We start from the raw sequence: 25,363 nt of genomic DNA on the forward strand, positions 1-25,363 counted from the left end.
TTTATATGATATAAATCTACTTTCTTTTTTTCTTCTTCAACTTGTTCTCAAAGTCTATCCATTTGCTTGGAATACCTAGCTTGTTAAGGTGATCAATGATCGATTGACCGTGTGGACCTTGAACCTGCACTTCAGCACATTTGAATGTTTGTGATTCACTTATTGTTGTCGATCCGCTACAAATCTTTCTTAAGTCAGCCGCAAGTGATTCTGGGTCGACTTGAAACACTTCAAAATTGCTCACTCTGGTAATAACTTTTCTGCCAATTTTCATTTCAGTAATAATCTTAATATGCGGAAGGGAACCCTTCATTGGCGCCTTGAACAAGAGAGTATCATCGCTTTTGAATATCTGATAGAACTCGGTAAAATTATTGGTGAGTAAGGGATGCAAAATTTCACCTCTAGCAATGATACGTGAAGCATTCAAGACTTTCTTCTTCTTATTGACCATATCGAATAATAGATCGTCCATAATAACTTTTCCTTTATCTTTTGTGTCTGCTAGGTTCTTGACAGAAATATACTGAGAAACCGCGCTTCTAATGTCCTGAGAGGTGTAGTACGTGTGAGAAGCCAAATTAACCTCCTTCAAAAGATCTTTGGCAAGATTAAAGGGTTTATACAGAGTCAGTGAATACATCATTCCAGATGTTTTCTCCTTCGAGGTTGTGCTCTCCCTACTTTCTGTGGCAGACTTGCTACAACCAAGCTTATATGGCACAAAGTTCTTTAACTCATCCTTGTCAGTATTTTTGCCCACAATAGTTAAGTCATCCCCCTTTCCTTTTAATTTCAAGAAGCCTTCTTTCTCGAAGTGTTTCAAAAATTTTGCGCTTTTTTTCCATGAAGTTTTCTTTACATTGACTTCATTGTGATCAATTGGAGGCAAATTACGCATAATGTGGTTTGAGATGAAGTTAGAAGCTGAAATGGGTAATTCCAAACCTTTATCTTGAGTCAAGGTATAATATAATGCTCTTGTAATGAAATAATCTACATCCGACACAGTGAAATGGTCTAGAACTTCAGCAATCTCCTCTACATCAACAGACGCTTCTTTTACATCTTCTTGTTCCTTTTCAACAGCCTTGATTTGCTCCGAGGATTCTATCTGTTTACTACTGATATTGTTATCCTTTGATTGAGTACTGAGAACAAATGGAGGTTCCAATTTCATTTTAAAGACTTTGGAGAGCCCATCATTGAAATGATGTATGATTTTGACAGCAACTCCTGTTTCACCAATTACTTTATCAAAGGACGGTAGATCTAATTCGACAATACCGATGGCTAAGACAGTTTCTGGTGCCTGTTTGCTAGCTATACCACAAAGAGTACCTATTTTACAACGAGGATCAAAGGGTGGGATCGAACCGGAAATCATTAAGTTAGCGCCGTTGAATAAATGTTCTTCTATAACAAATCCATGAGTTAAAACGATCGGCAATAACGCAGGATATTCCCAACAAGAATACACAGTTGGAAAAAGTTGCTCCTTATGCTTTTCCTTGAATAATATTGGGGTATTATTCTCATCTGTGTAAACCGTTCCTACACTTTTCTGGCCGTTAAAGTTGGTTTGTTTTATAGTGGAAGTACGAAAGCTATATTCCTCATTATTCGTTTGTTTTTGGAATGTTTGTAGCAACTTCTTTCTTTCGGAATTCTTCAAATTACTTAAAGCTTTTATGTGAGGCTCCTTCTTAAACATAGCTGTACTAATCCTGCGCTACACTAATCTATTGAGTCGGTTATTCAGTAGACTCATGTGTTAATTTTGACGCATATGTGTTATTTCACGGTTTTTTAGGTTTACATTTTTGTTTTCCGTAGCTAGCGCCTAAGTTTAACCAAGCATAACAAAATGGAGCACAGAATGCGTTCAATTCGATTTATCAGAAGACGTGACCTAGGGTTCTGTTGAACACGCGTAAACGACTCAAGACGAAATGTCGTCTCCTATTAATGATTATTTCATTGATTATAACCCTCTTTTTCCAATCTTTGCTACAAGAATTGCGAAAGGCCTTGCTATTTACAGAGTCTCGGATCACGCTAGGCTTGCAGTAATTCCAATAAGAAATATAAACTTGGTGGCGAATTACGATTGGGATACAACTACTGGTAAATTTTTGTCCATCTTTTTTAAGGATGGGACGATCAGAATCCATGACATTTTTAAAGACGGTCGATTAGTTTCATTCCTAAGAATTCCGAGTACAAAAATATCAAAAGGTATATGGGACCGAATTCCATTAAGATACGAACCAAATAATCGAGATTTTGCATGTAACATCATTGATGATTTACCAAAGCTAATAAGGTTTGTAAAGGACTCCAAAAGGATAAACATTGTCCCTTACACTCAACCGAATAGCTTGTGGAGAGGTCCTGATGAGGATGATCTAGATAGTAATGAAAAACTAGACGTTCACGTAGTATTCAATGAGGGAAATGATAAAATTACAGTTTTTTTTAATGGTGATTACGCTGTTTTCTTGTCGGTGGATAATATTGAAAACGAAAATTCTTTAAAATCAATTATCAAAGTTCAAGATGGCTTTTACCAGTGCTTCTATGAGGATGGAACTGTACAAACTTTAAATTTAGGACCTTTATTACAGAGCAAATCATCAGTGAACCTGCTGAATTATATAATGGTAATAAAAGAGCTTATAGGTTATATGCTTACTCATCTCGAGTTCATTAACCGGGAACTGGCAACACCTTATTTAGATTTCGTCAAAAGATTGTGTGATGAAGCCTACGGATATGGCAAACTCAAATCGGAATTAGAAGCCCTCTTTTTACTTGGAGAGATCTCATGTGACTTGGAAGACTGGCTTTGCAATTCAGTAGGTGAGAAGAACTTTAAAAGGTGGAAGTATTTAGGTTGTGAAGCTTACCAAAAAACTGTTCAGATTTTAACTTTAATATTTGTACCCGCATGTGAAAGAATCATTATTTATGTGGAGAAGTTAAGGGCAATATTACAAGCCTTTTCTATACAGAATAAGCTCAGTTATACGTCAGATTTGACAGCTGTTGAAGTGCTCCTAAAAAGTTCACAGAAATTGTTAACTATGACATTAAATTCAATAATAGGCTTGGGGAGGGACGAAACACTTTTTGAGAAGTTTTTCATATGGTTCAACGACAGACTTCATGAAGCGCTAGATGAAGATTATAAACTGAAATTTCAATTTGAGGATGATCTTTACTTTGGATACGATTTACTAAGTTACTTTGACAGAATCTTATCTAAAAAAGGTACGGAACCTAGCTCAATAATCGACGTGAAACTTTATAGAGACCTAATTAACAGCATGTCTGATATGGAAAAAGATATTGCACAAAGTAATGTTAATTCTCATATTCAACAGCATATTCTGGTTGATTTAAAAACGGATGTTTTTGCGCAAAAATATCCATCTTCGCAAATAAATTTGCTTGATGCCATAAAATTACCAAAGCATAATTACATAGTCTACCTTATTCAGGTAACAAAACACAACAGTGCTCAAGAACCTTTCTCAGAAGAAAACAAAAAGAAACTATATATAGGTACTCTGAAAGATGAGAATTTAGGCATTATATCAAAGGAATCGTCAGTCAAGATTCCGGCGCTATTCAAGAGCTATAGGTTGAGCAGTACAAGGTTTGTGCCGAATAGGGTCCATAGCTTGCTTCGGGATATTGGATTGTCAGATAGTAACTATCATAGTAGCCACGTCACCGATTATAGGGGAGAAAACTATGAAAACGAGGAAGATGATGGCACAATAGCTATTCCTGCTTACATCAGGGAGAATAGGGAAAATGATGATTTCATAGCATGCACCGCGAAGGTATCGGTGGATGGAAGAAGCGCATCCCTAGTGTTTCCAAAAGAAAAACAAAATGTTTGACACATAGACAGATGACGAGTAGCTTTTTTTTAGTATTTGCATAATGATCACCAATAATAGTAGTAATGAAATGTAAGCGTAAATAGCGTATGCATCATCTCCCAAGACTTTTCTTTTGTATGGCGCACTATGAAGAAGTTTGGAACCCGCCTGTGGTGTACTGAGAAAAAAAAAAAATTTCAAGGGCCCGCAATCTCAAAATGGAGTCAATTGTGTCAAGTCTTTTTTTTTTTTTTCATCGTTATCTCACTTTTTATTGCTTATCTTAAGATAATTTAGCTGATATACTATATAGAATAGCCGAAGTGTCAGTTTACTCAGATTTTTGCTACTTTTGATTACTTTTTTTTTACATTTTCAAGGTAATTGACGTCGGTTAAGTAGAGATGGGGAAGAAGGATAGACAGCGCAAGAAACTGCGTGAGTTTGCTAAATTGAAAAACAGGCAGCGAAACTTGAGAAAGAGCGTGCAAACATTGAAGAATGAGGTTCAACGAGAGGCTAAAGTCCCAAGAACTTCGAATCAAATTGCTTTAGGAAACGACAAAATCGAAGAGATTAACGAAAATAGTCCATTATTATCAGCTCCTAGTAAACAAGAGGAGGTATCAATTCCGAAAGCGGTTGATATTGATACCATTGATGCACAGCCTCTTCACGAAGGCCCAAAAATTGATGACTCGCCCCAAGATGAGGTCAATAGCATTAAAGGAAAACCTGCGGACAAGGCTAATGAAGACGATCTTAAGCCGCCTTCACAACATGAAGCATGTGGAAATTCAGCTTTGCAAAGCTCTATTACAGATTTTAGTGATAGATCAGTATCACCATTGCAAAGTATTACCAGCTGCAATACTCCGATGAGTGAGCACGAGCTACCAGTATCTTCCTCAAATTCGTTTGAAAGAGCTGATGATATGCCTGTAGTGCAGGCAGATAACCAGACGTCAAGTAGTAAATCTTTGCACATTGTTGCACCATCTCCTGAAGTACCAGTCAGCGGAGATGAAATCACTTCATATGGATATGGCTCTATACCCCAGAGCATCGGGGATGTAGAGAACGGATTGAATCCTCCTTATGTCGAAAATACATCATCTGATGAACTTGTACATGATCTGACGAGAAGACGGATATTTTCATCCTGTATGTGTACTTATTTATTCTTTATTGCAATGGACAGTTCTATAATCCTAGTAATTGCGTCCAAAATTGCTTCGGAGTTTCATGAGTTATGGAGATTATCCTTAGTCATCTCAGCATACCTATTGAGTAATGCTATTGGGCAACTGGTATTTTTGAAGCTATCTTTAATATCCAGTGTAAAATTGTTGTTGTGTATTGCTCAATTCAGTTTTATCCTTGGTGGCTATTTATCTTGGAGTTCTGCCCATTTTTGGACGTTTATCTTTGCCCGTTGTGTCACAGGATTTGGGGGCGGTTCCTTAATAGCGCTCAAAAGTACTATTATGAATCGGTTTTCTCAAAAGAACGACAGTCGGTACTCATTGAGTGCCTCTATGATAACATTTGCTATGGGTGTGGTAATTGGGCCCTTTATGATGAACTTGTTTGATTCTTCTCATGGTAGCGGGTGGAGAAATGCCTTCTTAATACCAGTTCCTTTTTGCCTTGTGAATGCCTCGATTATGCTGGCAGATATGTATTCTGTTAAGAGCACTTTATATGGACGCCCAACGCCTACATTATGGAAAAGATTCAAGAATACTCTATTAAGTCCTGATTTATACGAAATATTGACACTTACGCTATTCCTACTTTGTTTCGTTCAAGTGACCTCATTGGATTTAACAGGGTTAAAGAATAATACGATGATTCAAGCGCTACTATTTTCTGTAATTATCGTTTGTGGCATTTTATTTTTCTTGATAGAGACAAGCGATACTTACATGAACTCTGTAATTTCAATGTCCTTACAAGGTGACAAGCGTTTAATATGGACAATGATAGGAATTTCATTTTGCTTTGCAGCATTAATGTGCATCATCCCATTCGGTACAACGTACTTCATCATTGTTTTAAATTTAAGCACTTTACAACTTGCAGAGAGATTGTCCCCATTCTTTTTCTCCATTGTACTGGGTTACTTTAGTGTTTCTTATTTTTGGAAGTCGAAAGGACAGAATTTTTTGCTAAAATTTGTTTTAAGCGGAGCCACCCTGTTACTATATGTGGCACTTATGGGGGTAAGTTTGAATTTACCAGTATGGAAGCAATATATATGTTTGTCTCTGCCATTTTTGGGCTCCTCTATGATATTGACCTTGCTGTCAAATCTTTATCATGAGTACCATGAACAAAGAAAGTCACCTATCAGTGGTTCTATCGTATATTGTTTCGGTGCCGTGGGGGGGACGGTTGGTATTTCCTTGGGTGGTTATGTCTTCCACAAAACATTAATAAAACTTATGCATGAGAAGGTGATGCCATTTAGCAAGCAAGGTTATCTTAAAAAGGACCTTTTGAAAATTATCAAGCACGCTACGGAATCTTCAGATTGGGTACACGAATCAGCCCCAAAGTTTGTTTTTCAAACTTTGATTGAGTGTTATTTACAAGCATGTCGAAACGTATTCAAACTCTCTACCCTTTTTTTTACGATTACTGTCGTAGCAATATTCATTTTCAACAGAATCCATTGTCGTAGTCAAAATTGTTTGTCACTATCTTGAACCGGTAGATGAAAATGTATACTTTAAATAATACAAATACTTTTTTTCTTTTTTCTTAAACCCGATAATACTTTTGTCGCTTAGATAAAGATGCAGGGAACTTCAATCATTGTGGTGACCGCACAAAGGCGGGATCTGAAAAATGATCGTATGGGGCGGGGGAAGAATAGAAGAGTGAACAAGGGGATATGGTATCCGTGCAAGAAATGAATGGCCAGAATAGCTTGATTTTTACTTGCTGAAAATGCAGCAAGCGGAAACCCCTCTATCAGTAGGCAACCAAAGAAAACATGGTTTTGTTTATGATAGTGTTTTCTCCGACTAAATGACACTTAATATATAAGCCAGTCATTTTTCTTTCATACTTTCCTCTTGCATGACGAAACAATTCTTTTTTTATTTCGTTTCCTTGTCTGTACTTTTTAGACACTTGACCATATCACAGATATTTACAGACTCTTTTAATTCTAAATAGGTAAAATGTTCTTCAGCCAAGTTTTGAGATCTTCCGCTCGTGCTGCCCCAATCAAGAGGTATACAGGCGGTAGAATAGGTGAATCGTGGGTAATTACGGAAGGTAGAAGGCTCATTCCAGAAATCTTTCAATGGAGTGCAGTATTGAGCGTTTGTTTAGGTTGGCCTGGTGCTGTATACTTCTTTAGTAAGGCAAGAAAAGCATGAGTTTGATAAGAAAAAAAAATTTGCTAAAAATGAGTGTAACACTACCAACATGGCGAGTTTAGTTTGATACTAGGCGCTATACATTATTATTTATATGCCCAGAGGTTACAACAGTGGCTACAATGCAAAAAATATACTGGCTTATATTTTTCATTTGAGATCTGGTTCCTCAAATATATATATATATTTATTTATTTTTTACACATACATACTGCCCTCCTGATTACTTTAAACATCTATATTACAAAAGAGAAGCATTCTTTTCCGTCCATTATACCGTTCTCGGGCGGATCCTTAGTTTCTTACGTTTTAGCTCTAACACTAATCAAAATTCTTATGAAGTGTTGGGACGGGCTTTTGGGCCCCAATTCTTTGTTGGATTTTCCTGATATCTCACAATTTTTAGCTTCCTTAGTTTTTCAATATTACCGCTTTGTTCATTTGGTGCGAACGACAGCTTTGAGTCATACTCTGATTTGACAGTGCCACTCAACCATCCTGGCATTGCCGATAAAATCTTATAGCCCGTAGTATTTGGATTCATTTTGCTTAAGTCTTTCTTCTCATCATCACATTTCTGCATCACATACCAGATTGCATCCCATGGAGCGTTAGTCTTTAGGGACGATGGTTGGGCATGTGTCAATGAACATTCAAAGCCTAGGGAACCTAGGCCTGCGACTACTTTTTTCAAGGGAGGTACTTGTAATTTTATTACCGATGCAATATGGTTAGGACTGAAATAGAATGGCGAATCGGATAATTCATTCTTAGCTAGAGATAGCATACCTTCAATTCTTTTACGTGTTCCATATGTATCATCCTGGTCACGATGCTCTTCTTTATTAATTCTCAACACCTCCTCGATGAACTCCTTGTTGTGTAGAGGTCCTGCATACATTGGACCAGCTAAATGGTATGTCCCCTCGCAGAACTTACATTTAGTATCAACCGGAGGCCCTTGCGCAACCGAGTATTTGGTGAATGTTTTGTTGTTCCTACCTTCGCGTTGAGAAATTCTGCCCAGAGGTTGATTGTGGTAAGAGCCGCAACGGGAACAATGGTAAGTAGTCATAGTACTTGACATAACGTTTTTGACTTCAATCGGGCTTGTTTTGACTTTGACAAAAACTCTGACGTAAAAGTCAATGCTCAACGACAAAAGCGGTTCCACAGTTTTCTTGTATTTCGCGGCAGTTTGCTTTAGTAAGTTCAATACTAGTCTCAGCGCACTTTCGTGAGTTGATTCATGAGAAACCATATTTGCACCACCATATAAGGCAAAACACTTTTCTGGGTATCCGTTACCGGCCAAAACGGATAAATCAGTGCAAGTTACCAGCATTAGACCACCCTCCTCAATACTCTGAATAGCCGCATCTACAAAAGGTGTAACGGTACCGTAAGGATCCAAGTCGATGACGTGAAACTTATTATTCGTCGCTTTGTTACGGTACATTAAGACATTAGCATCATCAAGGTTTGGCTTGACAATGTTTTCGACACTATTATATTCAACGTTTCGTTTTATAGATTCGACAGCCTCTGGAAGTAAATCGTTAGCAATAACTTCCCTCACATGGGGAATTTCATGAGCATACCTAATGGCTCTTAACCCAGTGGCTGACAATGCTTCCAAAATATTTATATAAGGTTCGTTTCGATTAGAATTACCAACGGCTTCTTTTGGTGACCCGTTTCCCATTTTTTGACGCTTGGAAGAATCATCGTTAGTTTCCGCGCACCTTTTCTTCTTACTTTTTTTATTATTTCTCTTTTGGCCACATTCCTCACCATATAGGTTGTCCCACGCCTTGATGCATGTAACACTTAGATCTCTATTAAATTGTTGGATGGGATTATAGAAAACAGTTTCCTTTTTAGGGAAAAGAATTTCTGCTTTTCCTTCCTTGACTATATTGAAATCCTCAATATTGATTCTTGGTGCACCATACGCGGTAAAATTCGCTTTAATTTTGGATATAGCAGCCTTCAACATTCCGTGTAAATTTGCCCGCTTGAGGGGTATCCTGAAGAAACCTTCCATATCTACATTGTAAGAGGAAAGGTATCAACTTATGACTGCTCAGGATCTGTAACTTTGCGATGAGCATTGAATGCGATGAAAAAAAAATAATGCTTTATCCCTTTGGACGAATAAAGAAAGGCTCAAATTGGAATAACGTTAAAAACCAGATTCGATCATCAGAGCTTAAAATTGTTATTCATAGCGGCACAATAGCAGAAGCCACAGAATATTACCTAGAGGTTTTAGGTGAAAGGAAGGATTTTTTTAATTATTTAATACTTTGAAATAGAAGTCAAGCCTTTCATTGCTTATTTATATCAGACCATATATTTTTACACACGATGCCACCAAAAGGTTGGAGAAAAGACGCCCAAGGGAATTACCCCACTACTTCGTATATTAAAGAACAAGAGAACATTACGATTCAGGACCTGTTATTTCCTAAAAGCACTATTGTGAATTTGGCACGCGAAGTGCCACAGCAAAGCGGCAAAAAGCTGCTGATAAATAAAGACGCATCACTAGCGTTACAGCGTGGTGCTACAGTATTTGTTAACCACTTGCTCCTGTTTGCAAGGGAAATTGCAAAGAGTCAAGATAAAAAAAGCTGCAGTGTAGATGATGTTCTGAGTGCTTTGGACCATATAGGACACTCGGCATTGAAGGGTCCGGTTAGAGATAAACTAGATGAATACCAAGCTGCTGTTGAACAGAGGAAGAAGGAAAAACTAGATAGTGGTGAAGTAGATGCTGATGGCGATATAGATATGGGTGAAGATAAGGAGAATGTGCCCGTGGAAAAGGTTAAAGAGCATGACGAAATAGAAGAACAAGGCGATGCATTACAGGACGTAGAAGAGTCCTCCGAAAAGAAACAGAAAACGGAGAGCCAAGATGTAGAAACTAGAGTTCAAAACCTTGAGCAAACGTAACCCCGCTATGGAAACTGTCTAGTAGTGCTTGCCACCACTCCCACAGGATCGTAGTATGTAACTTGCCTTTATTACCTACATACATAATAAGCTATACTCATCGTCGTTATTTGCAAGCCGGGGAACCCAACGCGGCGCCAATGCGGAAGGAAAGAAAGGGGACAAGAAGTTGATATTGGTGGAACGTTAACAAGAAATTATGGCGTTGAGGAAGTGTATTAGCGAGATACGATATCAAGCAGGTTTAGTTAGAGCCACTTTGTGATTTGAAATTTTTTGAGATTTACTTCGTTATTATAAGGACATACGGTAACCTAGGCTAGTTAACATAATTAGTTGTCACCCTTCGCCCCCCTACCCTATCGGTCTTTCATTTTCCAACTATTGATTAGTAAAATTCAAACATCTTTGCTCCGATTAGAGCAACTGAATATACTAGGGATTTTGGGCTATTACGCATTTTTTTTTTCAACTTCTTTTAAACAGGTACAGTTTATTACGATTACTTTTTGCTCACGTAGAATATGGATGATTATCACGTAAATACTGCCTTCTCAATGGGCAGAGGTAACCAGCAGGATGATGGCAATAGTGAAAGCAACAGCATGCATACACAACCAAGCACTATGGCGCCCGCTACGCTGAGAATGATGGGAAAAAGTCCACAGCAGCAGCAGCAGCAGAACACACCGCTAATGCCCCCGGCGGATATCAAATACGCCAATAATGGTAACTCACATCAAGCAGAGCAAAAGGAGAGACAAGTAGAACTTGAAGGTAAATCGAGAGAGAATGCACCAAAGCCAAATACTACCAGCCAGAGTCGAGTTTCGTCTTCTCAGGGCATGCCTAAGCAGTTTCATCGAAAATCGTTAGGAGATTGGGAGTTTGTTGAAACAGTTGGTGCAGGTTCTATGGGTAAAGTGAAGCTGGCAAAACATCGTTACACTAATGAGGTTTGTGCAGTAAAAATTGTAAACCGTGCTACAAAGGCTTTCCTACATAAAGAACAAATGCTGCCACCACCCAAAAATGAACAAGATGTTTTGGAGAGACAGAAGAAATTAGAGAAGGAAATATCTAGGGACAAAAGAACTATTCGAGAAGCGTCCTTGGGACAAATCTTATATCATCCACACATATGTAGACTTTTTGAGATGTGCACGTTGTCAAATCATTTCTATATGTTGTTTGAATATGTTTCAGGTGGTCAGCTGTTAGACTATATCATCCAACATGGGTCAATACGAGAACACCAAGCGAGAAAGTTTGCTAGGGGTATCGCGAGCGCCTTAATATATTTGCATGCTAACAACATCGTCCATAGAGATTTGAAGATAGAAAATATAATGATTTCAGATTCCAGTGAAATCAAGATAATTGATTTTGGACTTTCAAATATTTATGATTCTAGGAAGCAGCTTCATACATTCTGTGGCTCTCTGTATTTTGCCGCTCCCGAGCTGTTAAAAGCGAATCCTTATACAGGACCTGAAGTAGATGTCTGGTCATTTGGTGTAGTTTTATTTGTTTTGGTATGCGGTAAAGTGCCATTTGACGACGAAAATTCGAGCGTTTTACATGAAAAGATCAAGCAAGGTAAGGTTGAATATCCCCAACATTTATCTATCGAAGTAATATCACTGTTATCCAAAATGTTGGTAGTAGATCCGAAAAGAAGAGCCACACTTAAACAGGTTGTGGAGCACCACTGGATGGTAAGAGGGTTCAATGGTCCCCCTCCTTCTTACTTACCGAAAAGAGTTCCCCTAACTATCGAAATGCTTGATATAAATGTCTTAAAAGAAATGTACCGTTTAGAATTTATTGACGATGTAGAGGAAACAAGAAGTGTTTTGGTCAGTATAATCACAGATCCTACTTACGTTCTTCTCTCTAGACAATACTGGACTTTAGCGGCCAAAATGAACGCAGAATCCAGTGATAACGGAAACGCGCCAAACATAACAGAGAGTTTTGAAGACCCAACTCGGGCATATCATCCAATGATTTCCATATATTACTTGACTTCTGAGATGCTTGATAGGAAACATGCGAAAATTCGGAATCAACAACAGCGACAGAGCCACGAAAATATAGAAAAGCTTTCTGAAATACCGGAAAGTGTGAAGCAAAGGGACGTAGAGGTCAATACAACCGCTATGAAATCAGAGCCAGAAGCCACGTTGGCGACAAAAGATACCTCTGTGCCATTCACTCCAAAGAATAGCGATGGCACAGAGCCCCCCTTACATGTCTTAATTCCACCGAGGTTAGCAATGCCAGAACAAGCGCATACGTCACCAACGAGTAGAAAAAGTTCTGATAATCAACGCCGTGAAATGGAATATGCTCTCTCTCCAACTCCTCAGGGAAATGACTATCAACAATTTAGGGTACCTTCAACTACTGGCGATCCCTCAGAAAAGGCGAAGTTTGGGAATATATTTAGAAAATTATCACAGCGCCGTAAAAAGACCATTGAACAGACATCTGTTAATAGTAATAATAGTATCAATAAACCTGTGCAAAAGACGCATTCTCGCGCTGTTTCAGACTTTGTCCCTGGTTTTGCTAAACCGAGTTATGATTCAAATTATACCATGAATGAGCCTGTCAAGACAAACGATAGCAGAGGTGGCAATAAAGGTGACTTTCCAGCATTGCCTGCGGATGCAGAAAATATGGTAGAGAAGCAAAGGGAGAAGCAAATTGAAGAAGATATAATGAAATTGCATGATATTAATAAACAGAATAATGAAGTTGCAAAAGGAAGCGGGCGGGAAGCTTACGCTGCACAGAAGTTTGAAGGAAGCGACGACGACGAGAATCATCCCTTACCACCTCTCAATGTTGCAAAAGGTCGAAAACTACATCCAAGCGCAAGAGCTAAATCAGTTGGTCATGCTCGTCGTGAATCACTCAAATATATGAGACCCCCAATGCCTTCATCTGCCTATCCTCAGCAAGAGCTTATAGATACTGGGTTCTTAGAATCAAGTGACGATAACAAATCCGATAGTTTGGGAAATGTTACTTCACAGACGAATGATAGCGTCAGCGTGCATTCTGTGAACGCACACATAAACTCGCCATCTGTGGAGAAGGAATTAACAGATGAAGAGATATTGCAGGAAGCTTCTAGAGCTCCAGCCGGTTCTATGCCATCCATCGATTTCCCCCGTTCTTTATTTTTGAAGGGTTTCTTTTCTGTTCAGACAACTTCATCGAAGCCTTTGCCAATTGTTAGATACAAGATTATGTTTGTTCTGAGGAAAATGAATATAGAGTTCAAGGAGGTTAAGGGTGGTTTTGTTTGTATGCAAAGGTTCTCTTCCAATAATGTGGCAGCGAAGAGAGAAGGGACTCCAAGATCGATCATGCCACTTTCGCACCACGAATCCATTAGACGTCAAGGCTCTAATAAATACTCACCTTCTTCTCCTTTGACAACTAATTCCATTCACCAGAGAAAAACATCTATTACCGAAACCTATGGAGATGATAAGCATTCGGGAACATCTTTGGAGAACATCCACCAACAAGGTGACGGTAGCGAAGGCATGACTACAACAGAAAAAGAGCCCATCAAATTCGAAATTCATATCGTCAAGGTTCGTATTGTTGGTTTAGCCGGTGTGCATTTTAAGAAAATTTCTGGGAACACTTGGTTGTATAAAGAGCTGGCTTCTAGTATATTAAAAGAACTAAAGTTGTAAGTAACACGTTCCCTGAGAAACCACAGCTTACATTTTTGATATTCGAAAACAAGAATATCCGTTCGATAGAAATTTATATATATATATAGATTCTTTTTATTCTCTTTTGGAAAGAAGAAATAGAATGGACCTAAGCAGACACTCAGCAGTTAATATTTTCGTCCCTTAATTGGTATTATTTATAAATAAATGGCACGTACTTTATGTGTAAAGCAGTTCATCATCGATTGATGGAGAGAATTTGTATACGTAGAGCGATCATTGCACCGTTTACCAGGACAGGATTCATATGGATGTAATAGGACTATTACTTCACTGAATCAATACAACTCGTAACGGTCATATAACTGCGAGTTTGTACGCAGTTATTCTGTTTGTGAAGACAGATTATACTTCGCCGTTGAAAGATTTCTTTACTTCACCATCATTGCCTCCGGATTCTCTTAACTTCTAAATAAAATGAAGATACTGGTAATTCTTGTCCGCAAAAATCTACGCTACACTCTGGAAAGAAACGAGATTTTCTACCGTCTGGTTTATAATGAATATATTTACATGACCAGCTTTGCAATCATATGATATTTTCGCCCATGTATACGAAATTAACTAAAAATACATCCAACGGGAGGCCATTTTCATCACTAATAGCTTGTATGAGCTCAGGAATCATCCAGTATGTGCTGTAGTGCTTCATTTGCGCTTCTAATGGACTTGATATCGTTCATTACACAAGTTAAAAGAATATGCTTGGGAATTCTTTTCCCGTTTTCCTTCGGTGGGGTCCTTACTGATTTAATGAGCCTTTCAAAGGCTTCTTTGGTGTTTATTCTTCGTATCTTCTCCATTTGAACGTGTTTCCATTTCCGTACCTTCACAGGGTCGTCCTCGATATTGGCTGGAATATCAGAGTCTGGGATTCGTATCTCAGGTACTGAAAACGGTGGCGGGTTGTAGTGGTCATTGCCGATAGGCTGATGAGGTCCTTCCCTCGTGGTGAACTCAGTTGGCACATCTGCTGTGTTTGTGGGTAACTCCCCTGTGTTACTGTGTGGATGTGTTTCAGGATATCTTTGATTTAATTCGGTATACCTATGCTGCTTTTTTGGTGATCTTATATGTAGATGTGATTCGGAGTTCATGGAAGCGTTGGAAGACATCATATCCTGTGATATTAGATTGTCTAAAAACTGTTCAATGGCATTCGATTCATTCGTGCTCAACAACCCCGAACTGGAAGGAGACAACTTGAGACCAAGCGCTTGATCAAAACCCATGCTTGGTTGATGAGGGTTGTGATTTAGATAGTGTGCATGAGTATGCAAAGGAGCATGATGAGTTTGGTTATCGGCAGGTATAGTTTCTACGTGAGAGGGTTGCACGGTTGCTACGTTAGGAATTATGCCGAGCTCGTGTGTTAACAGAGGAGGGGAAGTTGCACTAAACGTGTTTTCATGTATGTGCGCAGACATTTGGTCGTCGAAGTTACTGCTGAGCATTTGGTAAGCAGTTTCAAAGTCTATATCGTTATCCAGATCTAGGATACCCAGTAATTCGTTCCCAGTTGCTTGTTGCATTTTCTCCTTTGCTGTTCCATGTATTTATTTATTGCACGTCAACGAGATGGAACCGAACCAATTTCGAATTGCTTATGACGCCAAATACTGATTACAATAAGATATGATGAGATGAGCCTTTAATCACTGAAAAAAATTCACATGTGTGTTGTACTTGGACAGGTGTCAACGCCCTGCCGATGACGGAGGGAGATAGAAAACCGGCGAATTTTTTACCTCCTGCTGAAAAAAGGTTAGGTTGGTTCCATCTGCCGCACTATGGAGGGTGATTCAACGGAAAAGGCGCAGGAAGTGCAGTAGTGACCGGCAAGCAGCATGTTGAAAGACATTGTTGGGAAATCCTGTTTGAGTCCTGGTGTGTCTTCATTCTCCTACCATTTGTAGCTGGCGTAGATTTGGTTTGAGTGTGGTTGGTTAATTCATATTAAGCGTTGAGATTATAATAATAGAAATAATGGAAGAGGCACTCGATCCATATTATCAAGGATTCAAAGTAACTCAGATCTGCAGTAAAGGAGAGATGCGACTGAGAACAAATTCCTTTGCAATGGCATCGGCAATGGCACAATATGGAACTTTTTCTTGTACTGTTGAAAAACAGCACGCTGCAGTTGCATCAGGGTTGTTTTAAGTTGTTGTAGTAATCTCGCGACCTGAGACATCCTTGAAGCGGTGCCTGCGAAGTCTTAGTGAAGAGTTTAAGATTAGAAGTATATAGCATCGAAGGGATGGCCCAACTGAAGCAGGTTCCTCTGCTTGTTTCTCAGCTTATATAAAGGATGGATTGCGTATGTATACATGTGCATTTGTGCGTACGTCATTTTTCGATAGAGTCAGCTTAAGTACATGCGTATAGGTATGGAAGAGCTTAGAAGGGCGCTGGCGCTGCTAAATGGTCAAGGATATGAGTTTATGGTGTTCATAAAGGAAAAAGACCATTTAATAAGTGAGTCAATTCCAAAAAACTTGTTCTCAGAGAGTTTTATATCATCTTCAATTGAAAAAAACCCTCCACTCACGTTCGATCCATTGGTAAATAGGAAAAGAATAACTGTTTATGAAGAAAATATCCAACCAGCGATCATGCTACCCTTAGATCAACCCCTACTAATACAGAATTATCTGTATACGGCTTTTAAATTATTAAGACAGGTCCCATGCAAGGCGATTGCTAAGTTGTGGATAAAAATTATTGAGCCAAGGAAGAAAACCAGGTTTCCATACATTAAAGGCAATGCTGGAAGGCCGGAATGGTGGCCAAAAGATGTAGAACATAAAGAGCCGGACCACCTCCAGAAAGCGGATCGACTGAAATTGATGTGCACGATAATTATGAATGTTCTACCGCAATCTCCCTTCAGCCTTGAGATTTTGGACGAGCTTACAGGAGTGACCGCCGCAATGACCATTTTTAAGAAAGAAACTGTGAAGAAAGTAATCATGAAAAATGTTTTCGAAATTGCGAAATGCTTGTGCAACAAAGATTTCAAGCAGAAGACCATATCACTTGATGATTTAAATGACCTAGCCCAAAAACAGAAAAAATCATACCATAGTCGTCGATTTGATGTAAATAAAATGGTTAAGGTAGAAAAAGATTTGTTACAACAGTCAAGTGGAAGCGATTCTTCACCCTCGATGATCCTTCCTTCAAAAGAAAGTGACACAGAGTATTTCCCCAGGGAATATCCGAAAGACCCTGTATCGGAGGATTATTCGAATAGCATATCTCGATTAGAAAATTTAGTGGAATTTGATCCGTTATTCCTCACTAAATTGGATGAATTAACTAGTAGCGATGATTGTAAAGATTTTATTTGAGAAAAATTTCAAAGCAAAGAAAAGAGGTGTGAGGAGCGCAAAAGCAAAAAGGGGGATAGCATACATTAACACATTTTTTGGCTCTTTGCTACTTGATTTGGTTGCTATCAAGGCGATTTAGTTTCGTCTGATAAGAAGGACACTATAGATTGGTTGAATGATTCTGGGTTATCTAAAAAAAGATTGTGACCGGAAGAAGGTATTTCTAAATAACTTGCTCCTTCTAGACAGTTCTTTAAATTGTTCAACTCTTTGACCATGAACATACCGGCTTTTTTATTCATCCAATCATATTGCCCATATACTATCAATAATTTCTTAACATTTAAATATTGCAGAGAATCCATCAAGGGGTCCTTTGCTAGGATACATCTTGAAAATAACGCTTTGAAAATATCTGTCGTAACCTCCGGTATACCTCCCTTACCGTAAAACAGTTCAAATATGTACTCTTTGTATGCCAACGATGGGACTCGGCTATATGCCGCCATTATGTAATTCCAACATAACTTAGCTCCTAATGGTCCCATCATTCTCAAAATGTGAAATTGTTGTTCAAATAAGTATTTTGGAATCATATTTCTTTTGGAGTAAAACTTGGAATTTGGATTTTTAAAATCGATAGTATAAAGAGTGTTGGAGTGGAAATTATTATTTACAGACCAGATATTCCTTTCCACTCCTAGTGGGGATACCAAGCAAAGTTTGTTTACCGAGTTTGGATATTTAACAGCATATTTAAAAGATAAATATCCGCCAAAAGAATGCCCCACAACATTCATTTTGCCCAATTTGTTATCAATGCGCCATTGCTCGATTCTGTCGAGATAGAAATCTTCGTACATTTGAATCACAAATTTATTGTGATTTGCATTTATTGTATATGGAACCTTAAATTTATTTTCTCCAATAAATTTGATATCTAACGGCAGAGGTGTTGTTGTATTGATCTCTAAAGACGGTACTGAAGACAATCCGCTCGCTGGCATGTCAATTGAGTATAAATTTCGGATGTGCTTGGACAGACCTGGATAATTTCTGAAAAAAGACATTGAAGATGCGGCATAGCCATGTATCAGCAATGTTGGTGTTCGAACAGTACTTGTGTTTTCATTTTGGAAATGCCATTGATTTATTTCGTTGAATAACTTATCATTCTTTTTAATACCTTCAACGTGTACCTCTTCCATAATACGTCTCTGTAATTCCTCCAGCCGCATATAAGTTTTGTGTGGGTTATTCAAATGGCTTGACCATAGCTTGAATCCAGATTTTTTGACAGCATTTTCCTCCTTGGGTCTAAGAATCCTTTCCAAAATTTTTCTCTGGAGACTCTTTTCACGACGTTTAACTTCCAGTAGGCTTCTATTACTGTGGAACGCTCTCTTCCACATGTAACATTTATATACATTCATTATCTGCCTCCTTAAACTTTCAGGGTCCATCAAGTACCTCTTTATTAAAAGCATTTTTCATTCGCTCATCCTTAAACTGGAAAGGCATAAGGAAACTGTCAGAATATATAAATAGAGGTGTAAAACATGTGAAGCTCTGTGGAGTTCTAAGCTGGAATCGAAACAGTTGTCTCAATTTTAGTAATGTCCAAGGGCTTTCCAGGAGGTCAGTATATTCAAAGCCAAAATAATTAATGTTTTGGTCTGAATTTTTATTTTTCAAAAATGAGGTGAAAACCTCCAACGAAACTTTTTAATTAAAACCATCCGATACAGAATTTTAAATCATCTAAAGCATTTATTCGGCATTTTATCCTTGAATAACGTACTATGCAACTCATATAAATACTACAATATACTTTCTCTTTAGGAAATTCGTAGCTATCAACAAAGGTAGTGTCATTGTATATATACTTCCGCCTTCCTAAAAAAAACTTCATTATGCCTCCAAAGAAGATATCTTTGTCTCCTAACATGAAAAGAACAAACAATGTCATGGAATCTACTATTTGTGCTGCTAATAGGATTCGTAGTTTTGATATTACTTTCGCCCGTCTTCAAGTCAACATGGCCATTTTCGACTTTCTATCGTAATGTGTTTCAGCCCTTCCTAGTGGATGACCAAAAATATCGTTGGAAGTTGCATTTAGTACCTCTTTTCTACACCTCTATTTACCTGTACCTAGTATATACATACCACATGAGAGTGGAGTCTACGATTAAGAATGAGCTATTCCTTTTAGAACGAATACTGATCGTGCCTATAATTATACTACCGCCGGTAGCATTAGGAATTCTAGCCATGGTAAGCAGAGCTGAGGATTCAAAGGATCATAAATCAGGCTCGACAGAGGAATATCCATATGATTACCTATTGTATTATCCTGCCATAAAGTGTTCGACATGCCGGATCGTCAAGCCTGCTAGATCCAAACATTGTAGCATTTGCAACCGATGCGTTCTCGTCGCCGACCATCATTGCATCTGGATAAATAACTGCATCGGAAAGGGAAACTACCTTCAATTCTACCTTTTCCTAATTTCCAACATATTCTCGATGTGCTACGCCTTTCTAAGGCTGTGGTACATTTCTTTAAATAGCACAAGTACGCTCCCTAGAGCTGTTCTGACTCTTACCATATTATGTGGATGCTTCACTATCATCTGCGCTATTTTCACGTATCTTCAATTGGCCATTGTAAAGGAGGGAATGACTACAAATGAGCAAGATAAATGGTATACCATTCAAGAGTATATGAGAGAAGGAAAACTGGTGAGATCATTGGATGATGATTGCCCATCTTGGTTTTTCAAATGCACAGAACAAAAAGATGACGCTGCTGAACCACTCCAAGATCAACATGTTACGTTTTATAGCACGAATGCCTACGACCATAAGCACTACAACCTTACACACTACATCACGATTAAAGACGCGTCCGAAATTCCCAATATATATGACAAAGGTACCTTCCTGGCCAATCTCACAGATTTAATATAGTAAATTGTCATGCATATGACTCATCCCGAACATGAAATTTTTTTTCACTCGGTTTTTTCTCACCGCCATAGATTCTAACCGCAAATGTCGAACAAATTCATTATACAAGCGGTTTATTAATATAGAAGGTAGGACGCCGACTCGTAACCATTAGTAACAGATCACAGCTATACTCGGTCGTTCAAGTTTATATAATCTCCTAGTTGAGAAATCCCTACGTAAGATAATTGTATATTACGATGGTGCAGTTAGCCAAAGTCCCAATTCTAGGAAATGATATTATCCACGTTGGGTATAACATTCATGACCATTTGGTTGAAACCATAATTAAACATTGTCCTTCTTCGACATACGTTATTTGCAATGATACGAACTTGAGTAAAGTTCCATACTACCAGCAATTAGTCCTGGAATTCAAGGCTTCTTTGCCAGAAGGCTCTCGTTTACTTACTTATGTTGTTAAACCAGGTGAGACAAGTAAAAGTAGAGAAACCAAAGCGCAGCTAGAAGATTATCTTTTAGTGGAAGGATGTACTCGTGATACGGTTATGGTAGCGATCGGTGGTGGTGTTATTGGTGACATGATTGGGTTCGTTGCATCTACATTTATGAGAGGTGTTCGTGTTGTCCAAGTACCAACATCCTTATTGGCAATGGTCGATTCCTCCATTGGTGGTAAAACTGCTATTGACACTCCTCTAGGTAAAAACTTTATTGGTGCATTTTGGCAACCAAAATTTGTCCTTGTAGATATTAAATGGCTAGAAACGTTAGCCAAGAGAGAGTTTATCAATGGGATGGCAGAAGTTATCAAGACTGCTTGTATTTGGAACGCTGACGAATTTACTAGATTAGAATCAAACGCTTCGTTGTTCTTAAATGTTGTTAATGGGGCAAAAAATGTCAAGGTTACCAATCAATTGACAAACGAGATTGACGAGATATCGAATACAGATATTGAAGCTATGTTGGATCATACATATAAGTTAGTTCTTGAGAGTATTAAGGTCAAAGCGGAAGTTGTCTCTTCGGATGAACGTGAATCCAGTCTAAGAAACCTTTTGAACTTCGGACATTCTATTGGTCATGCTTATGAAGCTATACTAACCCCACAAGCATTACATGGTGAATGTGTGTCCATTGGTATGGTTAAAGAGGCGGAATTATCCCGTTATTTCGGTATTCTCTCCCCTACCCAAGTTGCACGTCTATCCAAGATTTTGGTTGCCTACGGGTTGCCTGTTTCGCCTGATGAGAAATGGTTTAAAGAGCTAACCTTACATAAGAAAACACCATTGGATATCTTATTGAAGAAAATGAGTATTGACAAGAAAAACGAGGGTTCCAAAAAGAAGGTGGTCATTTTAGAAAGTATTGGTAAGTGCTATGGTGACTCCGCTCAATTTGTTAGCGATGAAGACCTGAGATTTATTCTAACAGATGAAACCCTCGTTTACCCCTTCAAGGACATCCCTGCTGATCAACAGAAAGTTGTTATCCCCCCTGGTTCTAAGTCCATCTCCAATCGTGCTTTAATTCTTGCTGCCCTCGGTGAAGGTCAATGTAAAATCAAGAACTTATTACATTCTGATGATACTAAACATATGTTAACCGCTGTTCATGAATTGAAAGGTGCTACGATATCATGGGAAGATAATGGTGAGACGGTAGTGGTGGAAGGACATGGTGGTTCCACATTGTCAGCTTGTGCTGACCCCTTATATCTAGGTAATGCAGGTACTGCATCTAGATTTTTGACTTCCTTGGCTGCCTTGGTCAATTCTACTTCAAGCCAAAAGTATATCGTTTTAACTGGTAACGCAAGAATGCAACAAAGACCAATTGCTCCTTTGGTCGATTCTTTGCGTGCTAATGGTACTAAAATTGAGTACTTGAATAATGAAGGTTCCCTGCCAATCAAAGTTTATACTGATTCGGTATTCAAAGGTGGTAGAATTGAATTAGCTGCTACAGTTTCTTCTCAGTACGTATCCTCTATCTTGATGTGTGCCCCATACGCTGAAGAACCTGTAACTTTGGCTCTTGTTGGTGGTAAGCCAATCTCTAAATTGTACGTCGATATGACAATAAAAATGATGGAAAAATTCGGTATCAATGTTGAAACTTCTACTACAGAACCTTACACTTATTATATTCCAAAGGGACATTATATTAACCCATCAGAATACGTCATTGAAAGTGATGCCTCAAGTGCTACATACCCATTGGCCTTCGCCGCAATGACTGGTACTACCGTAACGGTTCCAAACATTGGTTTTGAGTCGTTACAAGGTGATGCCAGATTTGCAAGAGATGTCTTGAAACCTATGGGTTGTAAAATAACTCAAACGGCAACTTCAACTACTGTTTCGGGTCCTCCTGTAGGTACTTTAAAGCCATTAAAACATGTTGATATGGAGCCAATGACTGATGCGTTCTTAACTGCATGTGTTGTTGCCGCTATTTCGCACGACAGTGATCCAAATTCTGCAAATACAACCACCATTGAAGGTATTGCAAACCAGCGTGTCAAAGAGTGTAACAGAATTTTGGCCATGGCTACAGAGCTCGCCAAATTTGGCGTCAAAACTACAGAATTACCAGATGGTATTCAAGTCCATGGTTTAAACTCGATAAAAGATTTGAAGGTTCCTTCCGACTCTTCTGGACCTGTCGGTGTATGCACATATGATGATCATCGTGTGGCCATGAGTTTCTCGCTTCTTGCAGGAATGGTAAATTCTCAAAATGAACGTGACGAAGTTGCTAATCCTGTAAGAATACTTGAAAGACATTGTACTGGTAAAACCTGGCCTGGCTGGTGGGATGTGTTACATTCCGAACTAGGTGCCAAATTAGATGGTGCAGAACCTTTAGAGTGCACATCCAAAAAGAACTCAAAGAAAAGCGTTGTCATTATTGGCATGAGAGCAGCTGGCAAAACTACTATAAGTAAATGGTGCGCATCCGCTCTGGGTTACAAATTAGTTGACCTAGACGAGCTGTTTGAGCAACAGCATAACAATCAAAGTGTTAAACAATTTGTTGTGGAGAACGGTTGGGAGAAGTTCCGTGAGGAAGAAACAAGAATTTTCAAGGAAGTTATTCAAAATTACGGCGATGATGGATATGTTTTCTCAACAGGTGGCGGTATTGTTGAAAGCGCTGAGTCTAGAAAAGCCTTAAAAGATTTTGCCTCATCAGGTGGATACGTTTTACACTTACATAGGGATATTGAGGAGACAATTGTCTTTTTACAAAGTGATCCTTCAAGACCTGCCTATGTGGAAGAAATTCGTGAAGTTTGGAACAGAAGGGAGGGGTGGTATAAAGAATGCTCAAATTTCTCTTTCTTTGCTCCTCATTGCTCCGCAGAAGCTGAGTTCCAAGCTCTAAGAAGATCGTTTAGTAAGTACATTGCAACCATTACAGGTGTCAGAGAAATAGAAATTCCAAGCGGAAGATCTGCCTTTGTGTGTTTAACCTTTGATGACTTAACTGAACAAACTGAGAATTTGACTCCAATCTGTTATGGTTGTGAGGCTGTAGAGGTCAGAGTAGACCATTTGGCTAATTACTCTGCTGATTTCGTGAGTAAACAGTTATCTATATTGCGTAAAGCCACTGACAGTATTCCTATCATTTTTACTGTGCGAACCATGAAGCAAGGTGGCAACTTTCCTGATGAAGAGTTCAAAACCTTGAGAGAGCTATACGATATTGCCTTGAAGAATGGTGTTGAATTCCTTGACTTAGAACTAACTTTACCTACTGATATCCAATATGAGGTTATTAACAAAAGGGGCAACACCAAGATCATTGGTTCCCATCATGACTTCCAAGGATTATACTCCTGGGACGACGCTGAATGGGAAAACAGATTCAATCAAGCGTTAACTCTTGATGTGGATGTTGTAAAATTTGTGGGTACGGCTGTTAATTTCGAAGATAATTTGAGACTGGAACACTTTAGGGATACACACAAGAATAAGCCTTTAATTGCAGTTAATATGACTTCTAAAGGTAGCATTTCTCGTGTTTTGAATAATGTTTTAACACCTGTGACATCAGATTTATTGCCTAACTCCGCTGCCCCTGGCCAATTGACAGTAGCACAAATTAACAAGATGTATACATCTATGGGAGGTATCGAGCCTAAGGAACTGTTTGTTGTTGGAAAGCCAATTGGCCACTCTAGATCGCCAATTTTACATAACACTGGCTATGAAATTTTAGGTTTACCTCACAAGTTCGATAAATTTGAAACTGAATCCGCACAATTGGTGAAAGAAAAACTTTTGGACGGAAACAAGAACTTTGGCGGTGCTGCAGTCACAATTCCTCTGAAATTAGATATAATGCAGTACATGGATGAATTGACTGATGCTGCTAAAGTTATTGGTGCTGTAAACACAGTTATACCATTGGGTAACAAGAAGTTTAAGGGTGATAATACCGACTGGTTAGGTATCCGTAATGCCTTAATTAACAATGGCGTTCCCGAATATGTTGGTCATACCGCTGGTTTGGTTATCGGTGCAGGTGGCACTTCTAGAGCCGCCCTTTACGCCTTGCACAGTTTAGGTTGCAAAAAGATCTTCATAATCAACAGGACAACTTCGAAATTGAAGCCATTAATAGAGTCACTTCCATCTGAATTCAACATTATTGGAATAGAGTCCACTAAATCTATAGAAGAGATTAAGGAACACGTTGGCGTTGCTGTCAGCTGTGTACCAGCCGACAAACCATTAGATGACGAACTTTTAAGTAAGCTGGAGAGATTCCTTGTGAAAGGTGCCCATGCTGCTTTTGTACCAACCTTATTGGAAGCCGCATACAAACCAAGCGTTACTCCCGTTATGACAATTTCACAAGACAAATATCAATGGCACGTTGTCCCTGGATCACAAATGTTAGTACACCAAGGTGTAGCTCAGTTTGAAAAGTGGACAGGATTCAAGGGCCCTTTCAAGGCCATTTTTGATGCCGTTACGAAAGAGTAGACAATAATATATCTATCCTTTTTTATATTTTACAATGCTTCT

At 38.7% G+C, this 25,363-nt stretch overlaps 12 protein-coding genes across 12 annotated transcripts, besides 1 other annotated feature; 8 read left to right on the forward strand and 4 right to left on the reverse strand.

Annotated features, from left to right (window-relative positions):
* Window positions 1–16: 16 nt before the first annotated feature.
* TMA64 (Tma64p) lies at window positions 17–1,714 on the reverse strand (the record flags this gene model as incomplete). Its single annotated transcript, NM_001180425.3, has 1 exon — window positions 17–1,714. One exon carries the CDS (start codon window positions 1,712–1,714, stop codon window positions 17–19), a length of 1,698 nt encoding a protein of 565 aa, NP_010402.3.
* Window positions 1,715–1,952: 238 nt separating this feature from the next.
* Window positions 1,953–3,911, forward strand: APC4 (anaphase promoting complex subunit 4; the record flags this gene model as incomplete). Its single annotated transcript, NM_001180426.3, has 1 exon — window positions 1,953–3,911. The coding sequence occupies one exon, from the start codon at window positions 1,953–1,955 to the stop codon at window positions 3,909–3,911; it is 1,959 nt and encodes a 652-aa protein (NP_010403.3).
* Window positions 3,912–4,297: 386 nt separating this feature from the next.
* Window positions 4,298–6,604, forward strand: VBA4 (Vba4p; the record flags this gene model as incomplete). Its single annotated transcript, NM_001180427.1, has 1 exon — window positions 4,298–6,604. The coding sequence occupies one exon, from the start codon at window positions 4,298–4,300 to the stop codon at window positions 6,602–6,604; it is 2,307 nt and encodes a 768-aa protein (NP_010404.1).
* A 480-nt stretch (window positions 6,605–7,084) lies between these two features.
* COX26 (Cox26p) lies at window positions 7,085–7,285 on the forward strand (the record flags this gene model as incomplete). The annotated part of the gene is made up of 1 exon (NM_001184681.1): window positions 7,085–7,285. One exon carries the CDS (start codon window positions 7,085–7,087, stop codon window positions 7,283–7,285), a length of 201 nt encoding a protein of 66 aa, NP_001032575.1.
* A 334-nt stretch (window positions 7,286–7,619) lies between these two features.
* On the reverse strand, window positions 7,620–9,332 carry TRM1 (tRNA (guanine26-N2)-dimethyltransferase; the record flags this gene model as incomplete). The annotated part of the gene is made up of 1 exon (NM_001180428.3): window positions 7,620–9,332. The coding sequence occupies one exon, from the start codon at window positions 9,330–9,332 to the stop codon at window positions 7,620–7,622; it is 1,713 nt and encodes a 570-aa protein (NP_010405.3).
* A 323-nt stretch (window positions 9,333–9,655) lies between these two features.
* DPB4 (DNA polymerase epsilon noncatalytic subunit) lies at window positions 9,656–10,246 on the forward strand (the record flags this gene model as incomplete). Its single annotated transcript, NM_001180429.3, has 1 exon — window positions 9,656–10,246. One exon carries the CDS (start codon window positions 9,656–9,658, stop codon window positions 10,244–10,246), a length of 591 nt encoding a protein of 196 aa, NP_010406.3.
* Window positions 10,247–10,770: 524 nt separating this feature from the next.
* On the forward strand, window positions 10,771–13,965 carry KIN1 (serine/threonine protein kinase KIN1; the record flags this gene model as incomplete). The annotated part of the gene is made up of 1 exon (NM_001180430.1): window positions 10,771–13,965. The coding sequence occupies one exon, from the start codon at window positions 10,771–10,773 to the stop codon at window positions 13,963–13,965; it is 3,195 nt and encodes a 1,064-aa protein (NP_010407.1).
* Window positions 13,966–14,624: 659 nt separating this feature from the next.
* Window positions 14,625–15,539, reverse strand: INO2 (Ino2p; the record flags this gene model as incomplete). Its single annotated transcript, NM_001180431.1, has 1 exon — window positions 14,625–15,539. One exon carries the CDS (start codon window positions 15,537–15,539, stop codon window positions 14,625–14,627), a length of 915 nt encoding a protein of 304 aa, NP_010408.1.
* An 846-nt stretch (window positions 15,540–16,385) lies between these two features.
* On the forward strand, window positions 16,386–17,360 carry YDR124W (uncharacterized protein; the record flags this gene model as incomplete). Its single annotated transcript, NM_001180432.3, has 1 exon — window positions 16,386–17,360. The coding sequence occupies one exon, from the start codon at window positions 16,386–16,388 to the stop codon at window positions 17,358–17,360; it is 975 nt and encodes a 324-aa protein (NP_010409.3).
* Window positions 17,361–17,467: 107 nt separating this feature from the next.
* On the reverse strand, window positions 17,468–18,829 carry ECM18 (alpha/beta hydrolase family protein; the record flags this gene model as incomplete). The annotated part of the gene is made up of 1 exon (NM_001180433.3): window positions 17,468–18,829. One exon carries the CDS (start codon window positions 18,827–18,829, stop codon window positions 17,468–17,470), a length of 1,362 nt encoding a protein of 453 aa, NP_010410.3.
* Window positions 18,830–18,957: 128 nt separating this feature from the next.
* Window positions 18,958–19,203: an origin of replication (ARS422; Autonomously Replicating Sequence).
* A 101-nt stretch (window positions 19,204–19,304) lies between these two features.
* On the forward strand, window positions 19,305–20,315 carry SWF1 (palmitoyltransferase SWF1; the record flags this gene model as incomplete). The annotated part of the gene is made up of 1 exon (NM_001180434.1): window positions 19,305–20,315. One exon carries the CDS (start codon window positions 19,305–19,307, stop codon window positions 20,313–20,315), a length of 1,011 nt encoding a protein of 336 aa, NP_010411.1.
* Window positions 20,316–20,554: 239 nt separating this feature from the next.
* ARO1 (pentafunctional protein ARO1p) lies at window positions 20,555–25,321 on the forward strand (the record flags this gene model as incomplete). The annotated part of the gene is made up of 1 exon (NM_001180435.1): window positions 20,555–25,321. One exon carries the CDS (start codon window positions 20,555–20,557, stop codon window positions 25,319–25,321), a length of 4,767 nt encoding a protein of 1,588 aa, NP_010412.1.
* Window positions 25,322–25,363: the final 42 nt, after the last annotated feature.

The sequence above is a fragment of the Saccharomyces cerevisiae genome, chromosome IV, assembly GCF_000146045.2.
Source record: "Saccharomyces cerevisiae S288C chromosome IV, complete sequence".
In the NCBI taxonomy this organism is placed as follows: domain Eukaryota; kingdom Fungi; phylum Ascomycota; class Saccharomycetes; order Saccharomycetales; family Saccharomycetaceae; genus Saccharomyces; species Saccharomyces cerevisiae.